At 61.0% G+C, this 20,251-nt stretch overlaps 1 protein-coding gene across 7 annotated transcripts; it reads left to right on the forward strand.

Annotated features, from left to right (window-relative positions):
* The first annotated feature begins 1,516 nt into the window (after window positions 1–1,516).
* BSG (basigin) lies at window positions 1,517–15,768 on the forward strand. 7 transcript variants are annotated; one of them, XM_028839479.2, is made up of 9 exons: window positions 1,517–1,622; window positions 10,524–10,871; window positions 12,226–12,382; window positions 13,100–13,182; window positions 13,342–13,490; window positions 13,595–13,871; window positions 14,664–14,688; window positions 14,871–14,938; window positions 15,057–15,768. In XM_028839479.2, the coding sequence occupies exons 1-8, from the start codon at window positions 1,556–1,558 to the stop codon at window positions 14,932–14,934; spliced, it is 1,170 nt and encodes a 389-aa protein (XP_028695312.2). In that variant the 5' UTR covers window positions 1,517–1,555; the 3' UTR covers window positions 14,935–14,938; window positions 15,057–15,768. The 7 variants fall into 7 exon arrangements, with proteins under 7 accessions (XP_028695312.2, XP_077834987.1, XP_077834986.1 ...); XM_077978861.1 differs by lacking the exon at window positions 14,664–14,688 and having other exon boundaries at window positions 13,595–13,898; XM_077978860.1 differs by lacking the exon at window positions 14,664–14,688 and having other exon boundaries at window positions 13,595–13,890.
* Window positions 15,769–20,251: the final 4,483 nt, after the last annotated feature.

Raw genomic sequence — 20,251 nt, forward strand, 5'->3', positions numbered from 1 at the left:
GTCGCCCTAATAGCGACTTGTCTCACCCCCCACCTCGGTCGCCCCAATATTGACTTTTCTCACCCCCCACCTCTGTTGCCCCAATAGCCACTTGTCTCACCCCTCATCTGTCGCCCCGATATTGAGTTTTCTCACCCCCTACCTCTATCGCCCCAATATTGAGTTTTCTCACCCCCACCTCGGTCGCCCCAATGTTGCCTTGTCTCACCCCCACCTCGGTCCCCCAATGTTGCCTTGTCTCACCCCCACCTCGGTCCCCCAATGTTGCCTTGTGTCACCCCCACCTCGGTCGCCCCAATGTTGCCTTGTCTCACCCCCACCTCGGTCGCCCCAATGTTGCCTTGTCTCACCCCCACCTCGGTCGCCACAATGTTGCCTTGTCTCACCTTGGCCGCCCCGGAACTTCCCGGGTCCTTCCCACCCGCGTTGCTGAGAGTCCGGGTTCACTCATCACCTCGGGCGGGACCCGATCCTCCGCTCCTGAGGGCCCCCAGTGAAGCAGTGGGACGCGTCTCCCCAAAAAGGTGACCGCCTGCCTGTCCCGAAAGAGAATGGGATCCAAATGGGAAGTTTGGGGGCGGCGAGCCGGCCCCGCAGAGAGAAACTGCACTTCGGAAACGTCTCGGAGACCCCTTTACTTGTGCGGGGTGCAGCCGCCGGAGCACACGCGACAAAGGCAGGGCTTCTGGCCTCTGTCCTGCCCCTGTCGGGGCTTCTGGCCTCTGCCGCCATCTAAGCGGACCCCGGTTGGCTGAGACTCAGAACTTTTTAAAAACAGGGTAAACGCGCCCCCTGCGAGAGAACAAGGGGGCCGGGGAAGAAGAGGGTAGGGCTGATTTACAACTTTTGACCTGGAAGTTGAGTTTCTTAACTCAGTTTTCCCAACCAAATGGCGAACAGGACGTTTATACTGAGACATCATTCATTTTCTGAGATCCAGATTCCAGTGCCTTTGAAGTATTTTTACTTGGGGCGGAGGAGGTCGCTTCCTCCCGCCTAATTTATTAATCTGTTCACATAGATATGTACATTTTTAAAGGCAGAGAGGTGGGTCTCGCCATGTTGCCGCGGCTGGTCTCGAGCTCCCAGGCTTAAGCGATCCTCCCGCCTGGGCCGCCCAAGGCTCTGGGATTACAGACGTGAGCCACAGCGGCCGGCCCGTGTTTCACTCTGATCAAATCTGGGTAATACCCTCGGAATGTTTCAACCCCGTCGGCCGCACCGCTCCGCGCTCATTCCAGCTTTGAAAGCCGGAGGAAGAAATGCGCAGGCTCCAGCCGCGTCCCCGCGGGCCGCGCTCCCGTTTCCTAGCAACGCCCTGTCACGTGCGCCGCCGCCCGGCTTCCGTAGCGGGAGCCTGCCGGAGCCGGCGCGTGCGTGCGTGCGTGTGTGCGCATGCGCAGGCGGGGGCGACCGGCGTGCCCCGCGCGCGCCCCGCCCCCGCGATGACGCCGTGCGTGCGCGCGCCCGGTCCGCGCCCCCGCCGGTTTTTATAGCGGCCGCGGGCGGCTCCGGCGGCGGTTGGCGGCTGCGGGGCCGGCGAGGAGGAGACATCATGGCGGCTACGCTGTTCGTGCTGCTGGGTTTGGCGCTGCTGGGCGCCCACGGAGCCTACGGGGCTGGTGAGGAGCGGGCCGGGGGCGGGGGTGCGGTCCTGCAGGGGCCGGGAATGGAGGCCGCGGCCCAGGCTGCGGTCCGGACCGGAAGCCAACGGGAGCGTGGGGCCTCGGCGAGGGGCCGCCTGGGGTGCGAAAGGCCGGCCCCGGGGGTTTCCCGCGCCAGCCTGGAGCTTGGGGGTGAATTCCCAGGGTTTGAGGGGGGCTGGGGGTCCCTCCCGGCGCTGCCTGCCAGGCTCCCCCGGGCGTCGCACCCTCTGTGTGGGCGTGAAGCCCCTGCTTGGGGGCGGGAGCCTGGGGGTCCTGGCCAGGCCGGTCTCGGTCGGGGGAGGTGGGCGTCCTGCTTTTCGGTGGCCTGGGGTTGGGGGTTCCCCGGCAGAGGTGGAGGCTCTCGCCTGATCTCTGGGCGAGGGCGTCTGCGAAGGCGGCTGGAGGTGGCCCGCCCGCCCGTCCCTCCGGCCAGGAGAAGGGAGACCCAGAGCCTGGGTGAGCGTCCCCTTTGGCCTGGAGTCGGGGCAGGGGCTGGGCTGGTGCCTGCCCGACCTGTCCTGCTGGGACTGGACTCCGCAGGTCGGGGGAGAACGGCCTGAGGGTGGAGCCTGGAGACGGGCCCACCCTGCCTGCGCGTGTTAGGGTCACAGACCCTGCCCGGAGTGTCTGGGGTCCCCGCCAGGCCCCGCGCTGCCGGGGCGATCGTCTTGGCGCTCTCTCCTGGAAAAGGGGCTTTTGTCCTCCAGGCGCACACGGAGGCTCCGAGTGGGTCAGCCTTCCGGATCGGGAAGGGATTACCGTTCTTCGGGGGATTTAGCCCTGGCGTCTTGCCTCGGGCGTGCACCTGCCCCCGGGTGTTCTCCCAGACTCTTAAGCCCTCGCAGGCTCCCTCGAGGCGCCCTGCCTGGAAGAGAAGGCAGAATGTCCCTGGAGTGGCGCCAGCCTTCTCTCTGATTCTGCCTTGCTTCAGGGCACAGAATGTGGTGGTCTCTGAACGCCCCTTCTCCTTTACAGGCAAGGAAGCTGAGCCCTGTGGGGAGTCGAGGTTCCAAGGTCACAATGAGGGGCCTTGGCCACCCCATTCAGCGCAGGAAATAGTGAGAAAGTCGTTTTTAGCAGACTCTGACCGGGCATTAGGTTTCCAGTGCTGTCTTAGGAGGGGCCGTGTGGGGGTGGGCAGACGCGGTTTGGAGAGTGCATTTGGGAAATGGATTGAGGTGTGTTTTTCCGGGAGAAAAGCATGACAGCCTTTCTTGCTGGATAGAAAATTTCTTCCTTTATTGAGACCCCCATTTGGTTCTGGATTAAATATTTATAGTGAGGCTTAATCCCAGCACTTTGGGAGGCTGAGGTGGGTGGATCACCTGAGGTCAGGAGTTCAAGACCAGCCTGGCCAACATAGTGAAACCCCATCTCTACTAAAAACACAAAAATTAGCTGGGCGTGGTGGCGCACGCCTGTAATCCCAGCCACTCGGGAAGCTGAGGCAAGAGAATCGCTTGAACCCAGGAGGTGAAGGTTGCAGTGAGCCGATATTGGGCCACTGCACTCCAGCCTGGGTAACAGAGGGAGACTCTTGTCTTTTTTTAAAAAAAAAAAAAAAAAAAAAAAAAGGCTGGGCGCGGTGTCTCACGCCTGTAATCCCAGCACTTTGGGAGGCTGAGTCAGGCGGATCACGAGGTCAGGAGATCAAGACCATCCTGGCTAATACGGTGAAACCCCGCCTCTACTAAAAATTCAAAAACTTAACTGGGTGTGGTGGCAGGTGCCTGTAGTCCCAGCTTCTAGGGAGGCTGAGGCAGGAGAATGGTGTGAACCTGGGAGGCAGAGCTTGCAGCGAGCCGAGATGGCGCCGCTGCCCTCCAGCCTGGGCGACAGAGCGAGACTCCGTCTCAGACAAAAAAAAATTATAGTGACTGATGCGTTGGGAACAAGGTGTAGAGCTGGAGGGTCTGGGCTCCTGAAGGGTCAAGAGCAAGGGCTTGGAGCCTCTCTCCTGGGCATTGAGCCATAGGGGGCCTTGGGCAGAGGCTGAGGAGGGAGCTCCTTCTTCCAGAGGCTTTGCCAGCTAACTCCTGACCCACGTCTGAGATTTCTCTTCCTGGTAACCGAAGTGGCCCTTTATCGAATGTCTCCTGGGCAAGGACCTGGCTCCAGCACTGGACCAGCTCTGTGGGGGAGACACAAATAAGAGCCCCCGGGCGAGGTGAATGTGTGAGATAAGCCACCGCCTCAGCCCTGTGGAAACAGCCTCAGTGGTGGGAGCCAGCCAGGCTTGACTGGGTTTCAAGCCCAGCACGAGGCTCCCACATTGAGCTAATTTGGACAGCCCAGTGGGTGAAAGACCTTTGGTCCATCCCTGCCGGGTAGCGCGGGTCACGGTTTTGTTCCTCTTGTGCAGGGGACTGAGAAGCGTTTCTCCTCAGCAGAAAGCTTAGCCCGGGGCTTACTGGCCAGAGCTGCATGTGGAGTCCGCAGTGTGGCAGCGCTGCTGTGCAGCCGTGTGTGTGTGTGCGTGCGTGTGTGTGGTGAGAAGTGGGTCTGTGTGTGTGTGTGTGTGTGTGTGGTGAGAAGTGGGTCTGTGTGTGTGTGTGTGTGGTGAGAAGTGGGTCTGTGTGTGTCTGTGTGTGTGTGTGTGGTGAGAAGTGGGTCTGTGTGTGTGTGTGGTGAGAAGTGGGTCTGTGTGTGTGTGTGTGTGGTGAGAAGTGGGTCGTGTGTGTGTGTGTGTGATGAGAAGTGGGTCTGTGTGTGTGTGTGTGTGTGTGTGTGGTGAGAAGTGGGTCTGTGTGTGTCTGTGTGTGTGTGTGTGGTGAGAAGTGGGTCTGTGTGTGTGTGTGTGTGTGTGTGTGGTGAGAAGTGGGTCTGTGTGTGTGTGTGTGTGTGGTGAGAAGTGGGTCTGTGTGTGTCTGTGTGTGTGTGTGTGGTGAGAAGTGGGTCTGTGTGTGTGTGTGTGTGTGTGTGTGTGGTGAGAAGTGGGTCTGTGTGTGTGTGTGTGTGTGGTGAGAAGTGGGTCTGTGTGTGTCTGTGTGTGTGTGTGTGGTGAGAAGTGGGTCTGTGTGTGCGTGTGTGTGATGAGAAGTGGGTCTGTGTGTGTGTGTGTGTGTGTGTGTGATGAGAAGTGGGTCTGTGTGTGTGTGTGTGTGTGGTGAGAAGTGGGTCTGTGTGTGTGTGTGGTGAGAAGTGGGTCTGTGTGCGTGTGTGTGTGGTGAGAAGTGGGTCTGTGGGTGTGTGTGTGTGATGAGAAGTGGGTGTGTGTGTGGGGGGGGGTGAGAAGTGGGTCTTTGTGTGTGTGTGTGATGAGAAGTGGGTCTGTGTGTGTGTGTGTGTGGGGTGAGAAGTGGGTCTTTGTGTGTGTGTGTGATGAGAAGTGGGTCTGTGTGTGTGTGTGGTGAGAAGTGGGTCTGTGTGTGTGTGGTAAGTGGGTCTGTGTGTGCGTGTGTGTGTGGTGAGAAGTGGGTCTGTGTGCGTGTGTGTGTGGTGAGAAGTGGGTCGTGTGTGTGTGTGTGGTGAGAAGTGGGTCTGCGTGTGTGTGTGGTGAGAAGTGGGTCTGTGCGTGTGTGTGTGGTGAGAAGTGGGTCTGTGCGTGTGTGTGTGGTGAGAAGTGGGTCTGTGTGTGTGTGTGTGGTGAGAAGTGGGTCTGTGTGTGTGTGTGTGGTGAGAAGTGGGTCTGTGTGTGTGTGTGTGTGTGGTGAGAAGTGGGTCTGTGCGTGTGTGTGTGGTGAGAAGTGGGTCTTTGTGTGTGTGTGTGATGAGAAGTGGGTCTGTGTGTGTGTGTGGTGAGAAGTGGGTCTGTGTGTGTGTGGTAAGTGGGTCTGTGTGTGCGTGTGTGTGTGGTGAGAAGTGGGTCTGTGTGTGTGGTGAGAAGTGGGTCTGTGTGTGTGTGTGTGTGTGTGTGTGGTGAGAAGTGGGTCTGTGTGTGTGTGTGTGTGTGTGTGTGGTGAGAAGTGGGTCTGTGTGTGTGTGTGTGTGTGTGGTGAGAAGTGGGTCTGTGTGTGTGTGTGTGCGTGTGGTGAGAAGTGGATCTGTGTGTGTGCGTGTGGTGAGAAGTGGGTCTGTGTGTGTGTGTGTGGTGAGAAGTGGGTCTGTGTGTGTGTGTGTGTGATGAGAAGTGGGTCTGTGTGTGGTGAGAAGTGGGTCTGTGTGTGTGTGTGTGTGTGTGGTGAGAAGTGGGTCTGTGTGTGTGTGTGCGTGTGGTGAGAAGTGGGTCTCTGTGTGTGTGTGTGTGTGTGGTGAGAAGTGGGTCTGTGTGTGTGTGTGATGGGAAGTGGGTCTGTGTGTGTGTGTGTGTGCGTGTGGTGAGAAGTGGGTCTGTGTGTGTGTGTGTGTGTGTGATGAGAAGTGGGTCTGTGTGTGTGTGCGTGTGGTGAGAAGTGGGTCTGTGTGTGTCTGTGTGTGTGTGTGTGGTGAGAAGTGGGTCTGTGTGTGCGTGTGTGTGGTGAGAAGTGGGTCTGTGTGTGTGTGTGTGTGGTGAGAAGTGGGTCTGTGTGTGTGTGTGTGTGTGTGGTGAGAAGTGGGTCTGTGCGTGTGTGTGGTGAGAAGTGGGTCTGTGTGTGTGTGTGTGTGGTGAGAAGTGGGTTTGTGTGTGTGTGTGATAAGTGGGTCTGTGTGTGTGTGTGTGTGGTGAGAAGTGGGTCTGTGTGTGTGTGTGTGGTGAGAAGTGGGTCTGTGTGTGTGTGTGTGGTGAGAAGTGGGTCTGTGTGCGTGTGTGTGTGGTGAGAAGTGGGTCTGTGTGTGGTGAGAAGTGGGTCCTTGTGCGTGTGTGTGTGTGGTGAGAAGTGGGTCTGTGGGTTTGTGTGTGTGTGTGATAAGTGGGTCTGTGTGTGTGTGTGTGTGTGTGGTGAGAAGTGGGTCTGTGTGTGTGTGTGTGTGTGTGTGGGGTGAGAAGTGGGTCTGTGTGTGTGTGTGTGTGTGTGTGGTGAGAAGTGGGTCTGTGTGTGTGTGTGTGTGGTGAGAAGTAGGTCTGTGTGTGTGTGTGGTGAGAAGTGGGTTTGTGTGTGTGTGTGTGTGTGGTGAGAAGTGGGTCTGTGTGTGTGTGTGGTGAGAAGTGGGTGTGTGTGTGGTGAGAAGTGTGTTTGTGTGTGTGTGTGTGTGGTGAGAAGTGGGTCTGTGTGTGGTGAGAAGTGGGTTTGTGTGTGTGTGTGATAAGTGGGTCTGTGTGTGTGTGTGTGGTGAGAAGTGGGTCTGTGTGTGTGTGTGGTGAGAAGTGGGTCTGTGTGTGTGTGTGTGTGTGTGTGTGGTGAGAAGTGGGTCTGTGTGTGTGTGTGTGTGTGTGGTGAGAAGTGGGTCTGTGTGTGTGTGTGTGTGTGGTGAGAAGTGGGTCTGTGTGTGTGTGTGTGGTGAGAAGTGGGTCTGTGTGTGTGTGTGTGTGTGGTGAGAAGTGGGTCTGTGTGTGTGTGTGGTGAGAAGTGGGTCTGTGTGTGTGTGTGTGTGTGGTGAGAAGTGGGTTTGTGTGTGTGTGTGATAAGTGGGTCTGTGTGTGTGTGTGTGTGGTGAGAAGTGGGTCTGTGTGTGTGGTGAGAAGTGGGTCTGTGTGTGTGTGTGTGTGTGTGTGTGTGTGTGTGGTGAGAAGTGGGTCTGTGTGTGTGTGTGTGTGGTGAGAAGTGGGTCTGTGTGTGTGTGTGTGTGTGTGTGTGGTGAGAAGTGGGTCTGTGTGTGTGTGTGTGTGGTGAGAAGTGGGTCTGTGTGTGTGTGTGTGTGTGGTGAGAAGTGGGTTTGTGTGTGTGTGTGAGAAGTGGGTCTGTGTGCGTGTGTGTGTGTGTGGTGAGAAGTGGGTCTGTGTGTGTGTGTGTGTGTGGTGAGAAGTGGGTCTGTGTGTGTGTGTGGTGAGAAGTGGGTCTGTGTGTGTGTGTGGTGAGAAGTGGGTCTGTGTGTGTGTGTGTGTGGTGAGAAGTGGGTCTGTGTGTGTGTGTGTGTGGTGAGAAGTGGGTTTGTGTGTGTGTGTGAGAAGTGGGTCTGTGTGCGTGTGTGTGTGTGTGGTGAGAAGTGGATCCATGTCCGTGGAGCATGTTTGTGCTTTTAACCCCAATTTTGCTGGGGACTGACTTGTGAAAACCAGAAGGTTTGGGCCACACAGCCTTGTCCTGTGTGGGGTGGACACTGCTGTTTGCTCTGTGAATTCGGGACTGTGTTTGCCTCTCCTGAAACTTGCTTCGGGGGCGTCTATGGGTTGGTGGGGCACGGCTGGGTGTGGTGAGTGCCCAAGGTTGGCCGTCCACGTCTCCTGCGGGCTTGTCAGGGACGGGAGGGCCCGGGTATGCCAGCTGGGTCCGGAGGGCGGAGGGCTTCATCCCCGAGCTTCAGATGAGAGGAGTGGGAGCGCCTGGCTGCGGCTGGTGGGGGCGGGTAGGGGAGGTGCCTGAGGCCGCTTCCCAGAGCTGTTCTCTGGCTCCTGTGTGAGCACTGCAGTGGGTGGGGAGGAGGGCGGGTGGGGGTGGGTGGGGAGGAGGGCGGGTGGGGGTGGGTGGGGGCCGGCAGCCTTATCCTGCAGGGCCGCTTGTGTACAAGTACCACGCGGCCTGCCTGGCCCAGAGCCCTGGCCTGGCTGCCGAGTGGGCAAGGAGGCGGTGGCTGTTTTTAGATGAAGGTGACTTTACTTGAGAACATGGGTTGCAGCTCATATGGCCAGAATCGAATTCTAACCTTTCTGGGGCTGTGGCCGAGTGTCAGGCGCTGCGCGTCCTCCTGGGCTCGTGGGCGGAGGCTCCTGGTGCGGCCAGCGAGGTGGGGTCGCGGGTGGGGTGGGGGGCTCTCATTGCCCCCGAGGAGCCTCTGTGGAGGCTTTCTCTTCCAGACAGCCCACCCGGTGACATTTCAGTACAGACAAACGCCATCAGCATCTGGAGGGGCCACAGGGTCCTTCTGTCCAAAGCCTTTTGGTCCCTTTGGGAGGGACGCCGCCCGCTGAGAAGGTGGCGGACCCAGCGGTAGCACCGTGACCGGCGCAGATGGTCCCTGTGAGCCCGGGACTCCCGGGAAGGTGGGTGGGGCCCCCGCCTGGTCCTCCTCTGCCCTGTGTGCCCTGCCCGGCCTGGTGGTGGGGTGTGGTGACTCAGGAGCCAGCCCTCTCCTAGCAGCCCTGGGTGAGGAGGACGTGGAGCGCAGCCCTGCAGGGCGGAGGATGAGGAGAGGGGCTGCTGCGCGGCAGGAAGGGGCTTGCCAGCTGGGCCGCCTCTGGCTGTTCTTCCTGCCCTGACTCACCTCGCCCAGCTCTGCATGTAGCTGCCGGTTTTGCAGTCTGGGAAATCTTAACTCCCAAGAAATGTAGGTTACCAGGAGGAGATCCCTTTGTGAAAATGGCACTGCCAGCCAGGCGCGGTGGCTCACGCCTATAATTCCAACACTTTGGGAGGCCCAGGAGGGTGGATCACGAGGTCAGGAGTTCAATACCAGCCTGGCCAAGATGGTGAAACCCCGTCTCTACTAAAAATACAAAACATTAGCTGAGTGCGGTGGTCACATGTAATCCCAGCTACTCAGGAGTCGGGAGGCTGAGGCAGGAGAATTGCTTGAACCCCAGAGGCAGAGGTTGTGGTGAGCTGAGATTGTGCCACTGCACTCCAGCCTGGCAACAGAGTGAGACTGTCTCAAAAAAAAAAAAAAAAAGAAAAAGAAGGCCGGGCGCGGTGGCTCAAGCCTGTAATCCCAGCACTTTGGGAGGCCGAGACGGGCGGATCACGAGGTCAGGAGATCGAGACCATCCTGGCTAACACGGTGAAACCCCGTCTCTACTAAAAAATACAAAAAAACTAGCCGGGCGAGGCGACGGGCGCCTGTAGTCCCAGCTACTCGGGAGGCTGAGGCAGGAGAATGGCGTGAACCCGGGAGGCGGAGCTTGCAGTGAGCTGAGATCGCGCCACTGCACTCCAGCCTGGGCGACAGAGCGAGACTCCGTCTCAAAAAAAAAAAAGAAAATGGCAGTGCCGGAACTTGTTAACTGCGCCTGCCTGGGGTTCGCCTTCGGTGGTCAGGGGTGAACATCTGCTGTCCCTGTGGCATTGGGGCCTGTGACCTGTGCACTGCCACGCAGCCTTGAGGCCATGAGCATGCGTGTACACGTGTACGTGTTGTGGCGTGTGTGTCTGCAGATGTGTGTCCTTGTGTACGTGTGTGTGGTGGCGGTGCCTGGGGAGCCTGACCTCAGACGCTGCTGTGGGGAGGGGGCTGCAAGGTCCCAGGGTGAGGAGACACTCCCCATGCTTCCCCCTGGGCTGTGCTGGGCTGTTCTGACAGGCGGGTGCCAGGCACAGCGTGAAGGGTCTGTGTGGATTCCCTTGTGCTCCTTCGCAGCTCTGGGGACCTTCCCTTGCATTTTGAAGGAAGGGGTGGCGAGTGGCCAGAGGTGAGGGGCCCTGAGGCCCTGCCTGGCTCCCAGCTTCCCAAAGCCCCATCTCTCTGGGTCACCGCCCTCAGAGACTGCTGAGGACACCAGCTTTCCACCCACGGGCCATCCTAAAGGAGCCGGGCTAGGGGCTCCTGGACAGAGGCCGCCTAACCCTTTGGCTTTGGGGTTTGTTTTTCTCAGCAGCTCCCCGGGTCTCTGGGGTGGGGCTATTGGGCAGAAGGCAGAGGACGCTGCCCTTGGGAGCTGAGCTCCCGGCAGCCCTCGGGGCTCAGGACTCCTGGCTGTTTTGCACAGTTTCATGTGTTTTGTGTTTTGAAACCGTGTGTGGTCCCACAGTTGTGCCCTCAGAAGCCGCCGTGGCTGCCATGAGGTAGGAGTGGACTGGACGGCCACGGTGGCCCCCCCCGTCTTTCCCGTGCCATGCTCTTTCCAGCCGGGCCCCATCACTCCCCCACACGCGGAAAGGAAGTGGCTTCCCACCCGTCCTGGCCGGGAGTCCTGTGGCAAGGCCTTCCCCAGGGGCTGCCCTTCCAAGTCCCCTGGGCACTAACAAGGCCCCCGCACTCTCCCTGCAGCCGGCTTCGTCCAGGCGCCGCTGTCCCAGCAGAGGTGGGTGGGGGGCAGTGTGGAGCTGCACTGCGAGGCCGTGGGCAGCCCGGTGCCCGAGATCCAGTGGTGGTTTGAAGGGCACGGTCCCAACGACACCTGCTCCCAGCTCTGGGACGGCGCCCGGCTGGACCGCGTCCACATCCACGCCACCTACCACCAGCACGCGGCCAGCACCATCTCCATCGACACGCTTGCAGAGGAGGACACGGGCACCTATGAGTGCCGGGCCAGCAACGACCCGGACCGCAACCACCTGACCCGGGCGCCCAGGGTCAAGTGGGTCCGCGCCCAGGCAGTCGTGCTAGTCCTGGAACGTGAGTGGCGGGCACCGCCCTCCCCACCTCCTTCATTTTCCCTCCTGTGCCGCTCGCCTCCCGGCTCCTGCTCCGTAGAACCCAGACGCCTCCTCCCCTCTCCGTCCCGCTGTGCCCCATGGGCCCACCACCTGGACAGAGGGGCCCGGATCTGAAGAGGGTGGGCTCGCTGCTTGACCAGCAGTGCTGGCAGCCTGGCTTGGGGAGGGCAGGGCTCTGCCCTCCAGCACGTGGGTCCTCGTCCTCCCCTCGACCCTCCTCGTGCCGTCTGTTCCGCCGTTCCTTTCTGCTCCCCTGGGCGCCTGCCCAGCTCCCTCCCTTGCGTCCGTGCTGCAAGCCTGAGGGGCCTCCGAGCTCAGCCCAGGCTTGCAGGTCTCGGAACCTTCTGTGTCCTTCGCAGCGTCTCGTTCTAAGGGATTTTCACATTTCAGTTCCTAGTGGGAATATTGTAAACTGACCAAGAACCAAGAGATTTGCTGGTTGGGGACTGGCAGAAGAACGGGTGCTCCCAGCACTGCTGGAGTGCTGTCAGCCTGGGGTCGGGGGGTGTGGAGCCACCTGGGTGCCACCTAGAGAAGGGCATGGGAGCCTTGGCCAGGGGGTGCTGTGGCTTTTTTTTTTTTTTTTTTTTTCCTGGAGACGGATTCTTGCTCTGTTGCCCAGGTGGAGGGCAGTGGCACGGTATCGGCTCAGTGCAACCTCCATCTCCTGGGTTCAAGCGATTCTCCTGCTTCAGCCTCCCAAGTAGCTGTGATTACAGGCACGAGCCAACACGCTTGGTTAATTTTTTTGTACTTTTAGTAGAGACGGGGTTTCACCATGTTAGCCAGGCTGGTCTTAAACTCCCTACCTTGTGATCCGCCCACCTCAGCCTCCCAAGTGCTGGGCCGGGATTACAGGCGTGAGCCACCGCGCCGGCCGGCTACGTTTTTAGAAAGGAATTTCCAGTTTGTGCTAGGGCTGCTCCAAGAGCCTGATGCCCCGGTCCTGGCTCAGGGACGTGAGTGGTGCCTTGTCTGTCCCCACATCCCGGTCCCAGCCTCGTGTGTCTCCGGGCAGGAACATCACCAGGCGGGGCCGCTCGGTTGCCAGCGCCTTAGCCCAGGGCCCGCCAGCTGCCGGCGAAGGCCACCTTCCCGAAGGGGCCTCCTCAGCAGGCGCTTGTGGCTCTTCTCTTCCCGGAGGCGCGGCCAGAGTTCCCCCTGGGCTTCCAGTCTTCGGGGTGTCAGGGCCACGGTGTTTTCGGGAGTGAAAACAAGCCCTTCCCGGGAGGAGCCACAGGTTCCTGGGGGTCAGGCAGGCAGCGCGGCCGTGCTCCTCCACTCTGCTGACCGCATCTCGCCGGGCCTCGCAGCCGGCACAGTCTCCACTTCCGTAGAAAACATTGGCTCGAAGACACTCCTCACCTGCTCCTTGAACGACAGCTCCACAGAGGTCACCGGGCACCGCTGGCTGAAAGGCGGCGCGGTGCTGAAGGAGGACACGCTGCCCGGCCAGAAAACGGACTTCGAGTGAGTGCCGGACCGCGGAACGCGACCACGTGCCCCTTCTCACAGCTCTCTTGCCGCGAGTGGCCTGTGGTCCGTGAGAACAAAAGACTGGTCGCCAGGCTCGATCCAGGCGGAAGTTAGGGACCAGCTCCACTCGGACCCCCAGAGGGAAACTCCAGGGAGGGGTCTGAGGGCGCCCTTGGGAGCCGGGTGGCTCCAGTAGCCCTGACAGGCGTCCCTGTTGCTCCCTCGCCAGGTCCCGGGCACAAAAGGGCGCCACACTGCCAGGCCCCGGGCACACATGCAGGCCTCCCGGGCTCTGTGCTCCTGACACAAGAGGGCGCCACACGGAGCCCTGCCCGGCTCAGCCCCCAGACGCTGTCATGGCCAGAGCCTTGTCATCACTGGAGCTGGGACGGCCCTGGGAGCACAGAGCCTTTTGTTTTGAGGCTCACTGGGAAGACAGTCCCAGGGTGTGGGGTGCAGAGCAGGGACCAGAGGTGACGGGTTCGTCGTCAGGGAGAGGGTCCTGTTTGCTGGTTCTCTCACCTGGAGGGTCTTGGCAGCCTGGCTCTGTCCCTGGGGCCGTATGGGGACACCAGGAGTTTTGTTGAGGTTCAGACTTGACTGGGACAGTTTGACTTTTTCACTGTGCTGTGGTTGGGCCCCTGGAGAGCCCTGGGTCCTGGGAGGCGTCCTGCAGAGCCGGGCCCAGCTCACCGCCTGCTGTGGTTGCAGGGTGGACTCCGACGACCTCGGGGGAGAGTACTCCTGCGTCTTCCTCCCCGAGCCCACGGGCAGGGCCGACATCCAGCTCGACGGTGAGTCCTGCAGCCAGGGGTGCCGGGCGCCGCCGACTATCGGGGGAAGCGGTTGGCCTGAAGCACCCGGCACATCCCGGAGCCCTGCCCTGCTCCCTGGAGGGGCACAGCCCTCGCGCTGCGGGGAGCCCTGTGGTTCCAGGCTCCTCTCTCTCTCAGCCCTCCTGTCAGGTGCCCCCAGAGTGAAGGCTGTGAAGTCGTCAGAACACGTCAGCGAGGGGGAGACGGCCGTGCTGGCCTGCAAGTCAGAGTCCCTGCCCCCCGTCACCACCTGGGTCTGGTACAAGATAACTGACTCTGGGGACCAGGTGAGAAGCCAGGGCAGCCAGGGGTCCCGGGCTCAGCCCTCAGGACCGGGGGAGGGGCCTAGGTCCGGGGTCCCGGGCTCAGCCCCTGTCCTTGGTCCCCCTAGGTCATCGTGAACGGCTCCCAGGGCAGGTTCTTCGTGAGTTCCTCGCAGGGCCGGTCGGAGCTACGCATCGAGAACCTGAACATGGAGGCCGACCCCGGCAAGTACGCGTGCAATGGCACCAGCTCCGAGGGCACCGACCAGGCCGTGGTCACCCTCCGCGTGCGCAGCCACCTGGCCGCCCTTTGGCCCTTCCTGGGCATCGTGGCTGAGGTGCTGGTGCTGGTCACCATTATCTTCATCTATGAGAAGCGCCGGAAGCCCGAGGACGTCCTGGATGGTGAGCCGTCTGCCCTCCTGCCCACACGCCCCGCTCTTGGGGTGGTCCGGGGCCACTCCTGGTCAGTCCCTGCCAGCCCCACCGCTGACCCAGAGCTCGGAAGCAAGGAGCCCCGGGCGGGGAGTTGATAGCACCCTGAAAGCCAGTGTGGGATGGAGCGTCCGGTCCGTCCCTGGGCAGCTGCGACTCAGTGGGCAGCGAGACCCCAGGAGGAGGAAGAGGCAGCAGTTCACCCCACAGCCTCACCCAACCCTTCCCTCCCCCTCACGTGGCTGCAAGCCAGTGTCCTCCATGGTAAGCCAGCCCTTGCTGTTCCGCCCGACCTCGTGGCAGCTGCGAAGAGCCCAGGGCCATGGTATCAGGGAGTCCTGGCCTCTGCATGATCGGGCTCGGGAACCTGAGGTCAGCCGTGCTCGGCTCCGGCAGCGCCTGGCTCTTCTGCTCCTCAGGCTGCGTGTTCTGGGGCGAGGCCTGTGTGGGCCTGTCGTGGCGGCTCTTGGAAAGCACTGGGGGGCAGGAGTGAGGCCCATGAGGCCGTGGGGACAGCTTACCTTGGGGGGGGGGGACAGCTCGCCGTGGGGAACACACCGCAGATGGGGAGGGCGGGTTTTCCCCGCACCATTCGGCCTCAGAAGATGCACACGGCCGGGGCTGATGCGCTGCCCTGAGCCACCTGGAGGTCACTGAGGGCGGGGCCAGCAGCACAGATGTCCCTGCTCGGGGGCCTGAGTGGGACCAGCTCTGACAGGCTGTTCTCTCGTCCTCTCTTTCATGGTGGCGGTCCTCCTTCAGATGACGACGCGGGCTCTGCTCCCCTGTAAGTCCCAGCTGTGGGGTTCGGGGTCCCAAGGAGCTGCCTGCTGCCCCAGGCCTTTAAAACACAAAGGCAGAGTCCCCCGGCTTCAGTATTCTGGGGTCCTGGGGGCCGGGGTGGGCAGGGGTGACTTGGAGAGGGTGACTTGTCGGAGACACCCTCTCACCCGGCCCCTCATGCCCCAGGAAGAGCACCGGGCAGCACCTGAACGACAAAGGCAAGAAAGTCCGACAGAGGAACTCCTCCTAGCCAGGTGCGGCGGGCGGGCGGGCGGGCGGGAGCTCCTCCTGAGCCGGGGCAGTGGGCTCCTGGGTCCCGCCTGTGGGCCGCTGGGAGGTGGGTCCAGTCTGAGCGCCCCTCCCTGTCCCCAGGTGGCCCGAGGACGCTCCCCGCCCCCGCGTCTGCGTCGCCGCTGGAGTCCACTCCCAGTGCTTGCAAGATTCCAAGTTCTCGCCTCTTAAAGAAAACCCACCCCATAGATTCCCATCATACGCTTTCGTCTTTTTAAAAAAAGTAGGGTTTTCTTTCTGCATTCAGGATTCTGTTCCTTAGGTTTTTTCCTTTGTGAGTATTTCTCAGAGCCCGGGAGCTGCGGCGCCGCGGCCCGCCTGTGGCTTTCCACCTCTGGGTCTGAGTCACGGCGGGTGGGCGGCGCAGCCTCCTCCACTGGCTGCGGAAGGTCACAGGTCACACGAGGGGCCCGCGTCCTGCCTGTCTGAAGCCAATGCTGTCTGGTTGCGCCATTTTTGCGCTTTTATGTTTAATTTTATGAAGGCCACAGGTCTGTGTTTGACTCAGCCTCAGGGACGACTCCGACCTCTTGGCCACAGAGGACTCACCTGCCCACACTGAGGGCAACCCCGTCACGGCCTCAAGGCACCCCCAAGCCCCTTCCTTGCCTGTGCATCCGGGGGCAGCTCTTTAGAGGGTTTGCTGGGGAACTGGCGCCGTCGCTGGGACTCCAGAACCGTGGACGCCCCTCCCCAGCTCGCCCCTCGAGGACGGCCCACTCTCCACAGCACCAGGACTCAGTGGGAGCCCCTGTCCCACCCACCGCCACAATAAAGATCGCCCCCACCCCCACCCTCACCCTCTCCTGGCTCCTGTCTGTGCCTGACGGGCTTGGGTCGCCCGAGAGCATGTTCACCCTGGGCTCTGGTGACCACAGCAGGGGTGGGTCCGGTGCCAGGACTTCACGTGTGAGGACGGGTCTGCTGAGACCCCAGTGGGTGTTGGGGGCCTGGGGGCATGGGCTGGACTGGGAACTTGGAAGGCAGCTGGGACCGACCCCGTGCCTCAGAGCCACACAGCAGAGGGTTGGCACTGACCTGAGTCTTCTCTGAGCCTGTTGCTCCTCTCGGCGTGCTTTGGGCCTGACAAAGGCCGAGGCTTTCGGCTGCCTGCCCCACAGCTGCCCGCACCGACCCTCCTGGGCGGGCTGCTTGGGCAAGGTTCAGGCGTGGTCCTGGCGGCTCCTGGAGAGCAGGTGTGTGAAGCTGGTTCCTGGGGGCTGAGGGATGCCCAGCCCCCGTCCGCCCAGCACGTGGAACAGACGTGGCTGCAGGGCTGGAGAACTTGGGGGGGACCAGGAGCTTACAGCGTGGAGGTTGCAAGGCACAGGGCTAGTGAGTGGGTGTGGAGGGAGGTTTGCAGCTGTCAGCCCTGTAGGCACTGGGCCTCCTGCTGGTCTGAGCGGGGGTCTCGGGGTGGAGGTCAGCAGAAGAGGCTGAGTAGGGGCTTAGGGAGCCTGGGTGGGTTCCCAGAGAAGCCAGGAATCAGGTGGGAGAGCAGTGTGTTCTGTGGTGGGGAAATCCAGCATTTAATGCCACAGAAGCCAAGAAACGTGACCCACAGCCTCACCTCACAGCTACGCAAAGCGGGCGTTGCGTCAACACAGTGAGGGGCCCAGGCGGGAGCCCCTCCCGGCGCTGATGCTGTGTGCTGGGCCAGCGGGGAACCGCGGGGCCCACATCCGGAGCTGCCCTCGGCCTGGAGCCGCACAGCTGAGGCCGGCTCAGGGTCCCTGGCAGTGACCGCCCCTGCCAGTTCCACAGCTGGGCCCTCCCCGCTGCTGCCACCAGGCGGCACGACATGCCCGTGGGGAGGGCGGCAGGTCCTGGAGCCCCTGTGCCCGGGCAGCCTGGCAGCCCCTCCTGGGCTGAGACCGCGGAGTCCCAGGCATCACCCACTGAGTGTATGCTCAGTGACCCGCGAATAGGGATGCCCGTTCTGCTTTCATTGATTAGGCGCCTGTGGTATACCTGGAGCTGGAGGTTGTGCGTGGACAACAGGCAGAAGGGTCCAGTGGGATGGAGACTGCCAACAGGATGATGGGAAGGGGCGCGTTGGGGGGCATCGCCGGGCACACGGCCCAAGTGGGCCCCTGGCTCGGGTCTCCCCCTCACCTCCCTGCCTGGGCTCTGTCCCCCTCAAGGGTCCCAGGCTCTGTCCATCTTTCTGCCGCACCCCAGCCCCAGGCGTGGGCCCACAGTGCCTGTGGACGCCTCATGCTCTGCACCGCGTGGTAGGTGTGAGAGTTGCAGGTCAGGCCAGCCTTGGGAGATGGACGGGTTTCTTGGGGTGGCGACCAGCAGGTGGGGGGCCTGGGTCCCTGCAGGGTCATCCGCCCGAGAAAGCAGCCACTCACCCATAGGTGCTTCCTTCGTCTTTTTTCTTTGCACACAGAAATATAAGCCTGATTCGCAAAAGTATAGCCGCTCAGCATGTAGCTCTGTGCACCTGCCCTCAGCATTTGGTGTCCATGTTCATCGACAAGCATCCAGTGAGCACTGAGGTGTGCCAGAGATGGGGCTCGGGTGTGTGGCTGAGACAGGGATGCCACCCCCTTTCCTAAGCCTCTGTTTCCTCAGCTGTAAGCTGGGACCACAGGCGACACGCACCACTCCGCCTGGCTCATTTAGTATTTAGTCAAACTGCAGATTTTCCAGGCGGGCTCAGTGCCTGCCCTGGCCTGATTTTGTCTTCCTGGTCTTACACTGCTTTTCACTCCAAAGCCCCCAAATTGTATAAGCTTTCAGGGCATCCGACCTGGACCTGTCCTGACCAAGTGGGAAATGCAGGTCCGAGGTTGGTAAATGCGGTAAACAACGCTGAGAGAGGCTGCAGGCGGCGGGGAGGTGGGGAAGACCCTGGGGAGGGAACGGCAGGGTCTGGGGAGGCTCAGCAAGGAGGGGTCTGGGGGTCCGGGGCCCAGTGACCCAGGCACACAAAGGCCAGGCGTGGGCAGAGGAGTACAAACTGCAGGGCTTTCTGCCAAAGGCACTGGGAGCCGTGGGTGGTTGTAGGCCACAGACCAGCGTGACTGAGGAGACAGGCCCTGGGTCTCCATGCTCCCTACACAAGTCAGGTGTCAGGTGTGGTCCCGTCTCAGGGCCTTTGCACAGGCTGTGCTGCCTGTCCAGAGCACGCTTCCTGCGGCTTCCCGGGCCGCACCCCCTCCTTCAGGCCTTCTCCCGACACCTCGCCCCTCTCCCCACCCCGAGTGTTTGGACAGCGCTCACCACCTTCCGCTGGACAGTATCTTATTTGCTACTCTTACAGTTGACTGTGATAACCAGCTTCTCCCCTGGCTGGCTCTGAGTCAGCCACACTCTGAATGCTCGGCCCCTGGAGCCGGTGCTTAGTCTTTGGTTTGTTTTTAGACGGAGTCTGGCTGTGTCGCCCAGGCTGGAGTGCAGTGGGGCCATCTTGACTCGCTGCACCTCCCAGGTTCAAGCGATTCTCCTGCCTCAGCCTCCTCCTGCGTAGCTGAGATGACAGGCGTGCGCCACCATGCCTGGCTAATTTTTGTATTTTTATTAGAAACAGCATTTTGCTATGTTGGCCAGGATGGTCTCGAACTCCTGATCCACCCGCCTCGGCCTCCCAAAGTGCTGGGATTACAGGCTTGAGCCACCGTGCCCGGCCAACTTTATTATTATTATTATTTTATTTTATTTTATTTTATTTTTTTTTATTTTTTTTTTTTTTTTGAGACGGAGTCTCGCTCTGTCCCCGGGCTGGAGTGCAGTGGCCGGATCTCAGCTCACTGCAAGCTCCGCCTCCCGGGTTTACGCCATTCTCCTGCCTCAGCCTCCCGAGTAGCTGGGACTACAGGCGCCCGCCACGTCGCCCGGCTAGCTTTTTGTATTTTTTAGTAGAGACGGGGTTTCACCTTGTTAGCCAGGATGGTCTCGATCTCCTGACCTAGTGATCCGCCCGTCTCGGCCTCCCAAAGTGCTGGGATTACAGGCTTGAGCCACCGCGCCCGGCCTATTTTATTTTATTTTTTCTGAGATGGAGTCTTGCTCTGTCACCAAGAGCTGGAGTGCAGTGGTGCGATCTCGGCTCACTGCAACGTCCGCTCCTGGGTTCAAGCAACTCTCCTGCCTCAGCCTAGCTGGGACTGCAGGCACGCACCGCACCCAGCTAATTTTTGTATTTTTAGTAGAGACGGGGTTTCACCATGTTGGTCAGGCTGGTCTCGATCTTTAAATATTTTTAAAATTAAAATAAATAAGCATGGCCAGGGGGGTGGCTCACACTTGTAATGCCAGCACTTTGGGAGGCCGAGGCGGGTGGGTCACCTGAGGTCAGGAGTTTGAGACCAGCCTGGCCCAACATGGCGAAACCCCGTCTCTAAAATTAGCCGGGCCTGGTGGCAGGCACCCGTAATCCCAGCTAGTCTGGAGGCTGAGGCAGGAGAATCGCTTAAACCCGGGAGGCGGAGGCTGCAGTGAGCCGAGGTCACATCCCTGTGCTCCAGCCTGGGCAGCGACAGAGCGAGACTCCATCTGAAAATTAATTAATTAGCAAATGCAGAGTACTCCAGCCTGGGCAAGGGGTCAGAGTGAGTGTGCTGAGGCCAGGCAGGGCCCTGCTCACACTGACAGGCATGGCCTGGGTCAGCCTGTGGGCTGGGGGGAGTCGCCGGGATCTGGTGGGAAGGACCCCGAGCCAGCCTCCCTAGTGACTTGCAGGTTCTGCCGGTGCCTGGAGGAGGCGCCTTTTTGCTTCTCCCACTGCCAGGCATGGGCGGTTCTCATGCCGTGCGGGTCCCGCCGCCTCCCTGCTCCCAAGCGCAAGCCCCAGGGCTCTGGCGACCTGCCCAGCCTGACATCTTCCCAGGGTGAACATAAAAGATCCCCCTTCAGCTGGAGGACGCATCTGCCTCGGGGCGGGCCACAGCCTGGCACTGCCAACTGTGCCACCAGCCCAGCCTCTCCCGCGACACCTTGGGACGAACAGCTGTCCTGCCCGCCTGTGCGGAGGTGGCCGGCGGGGCCGGCCGGCGTGGGGGCACAGGGATCCCCAGGGTGTGGGGCAGCTTGGCCGGGGCGAGAGACTCGGTCGGGCTCAGCCCATCCAGTGTCAACCAGGGGCATGCTGGCCCTCCCTCAAGTACCACTGAGTGCCTCCTGTGTGCAGGAAGGGGGCCATCTCTGCCCCAGTGGCCCCGAGGTGCAGGTGGGCAGGCGGCACCCGACACACAGGGCATCATGGCTGAGAGGACGTCAGGCCAGGTGCCAGAAGGGTCCCAGGAGGGCAGGAGGGTCCCAGGAGGATC

Source organism: Macaca mulatta, chromosome 19, assembly GCF_049350105.2.
Source record: "Macaca mulatta isolate MMU2019108-1 chromosome 19, T2T-MMU8v2.0, whole genome shotgun sequence".
In the NCBI taxonomy this organism is placed as follows: Eukaryota; Metazoa; Chordata; class Mammalia; order Primates; family Cercopithecidae; genus Macaca; species Macaca mulatta.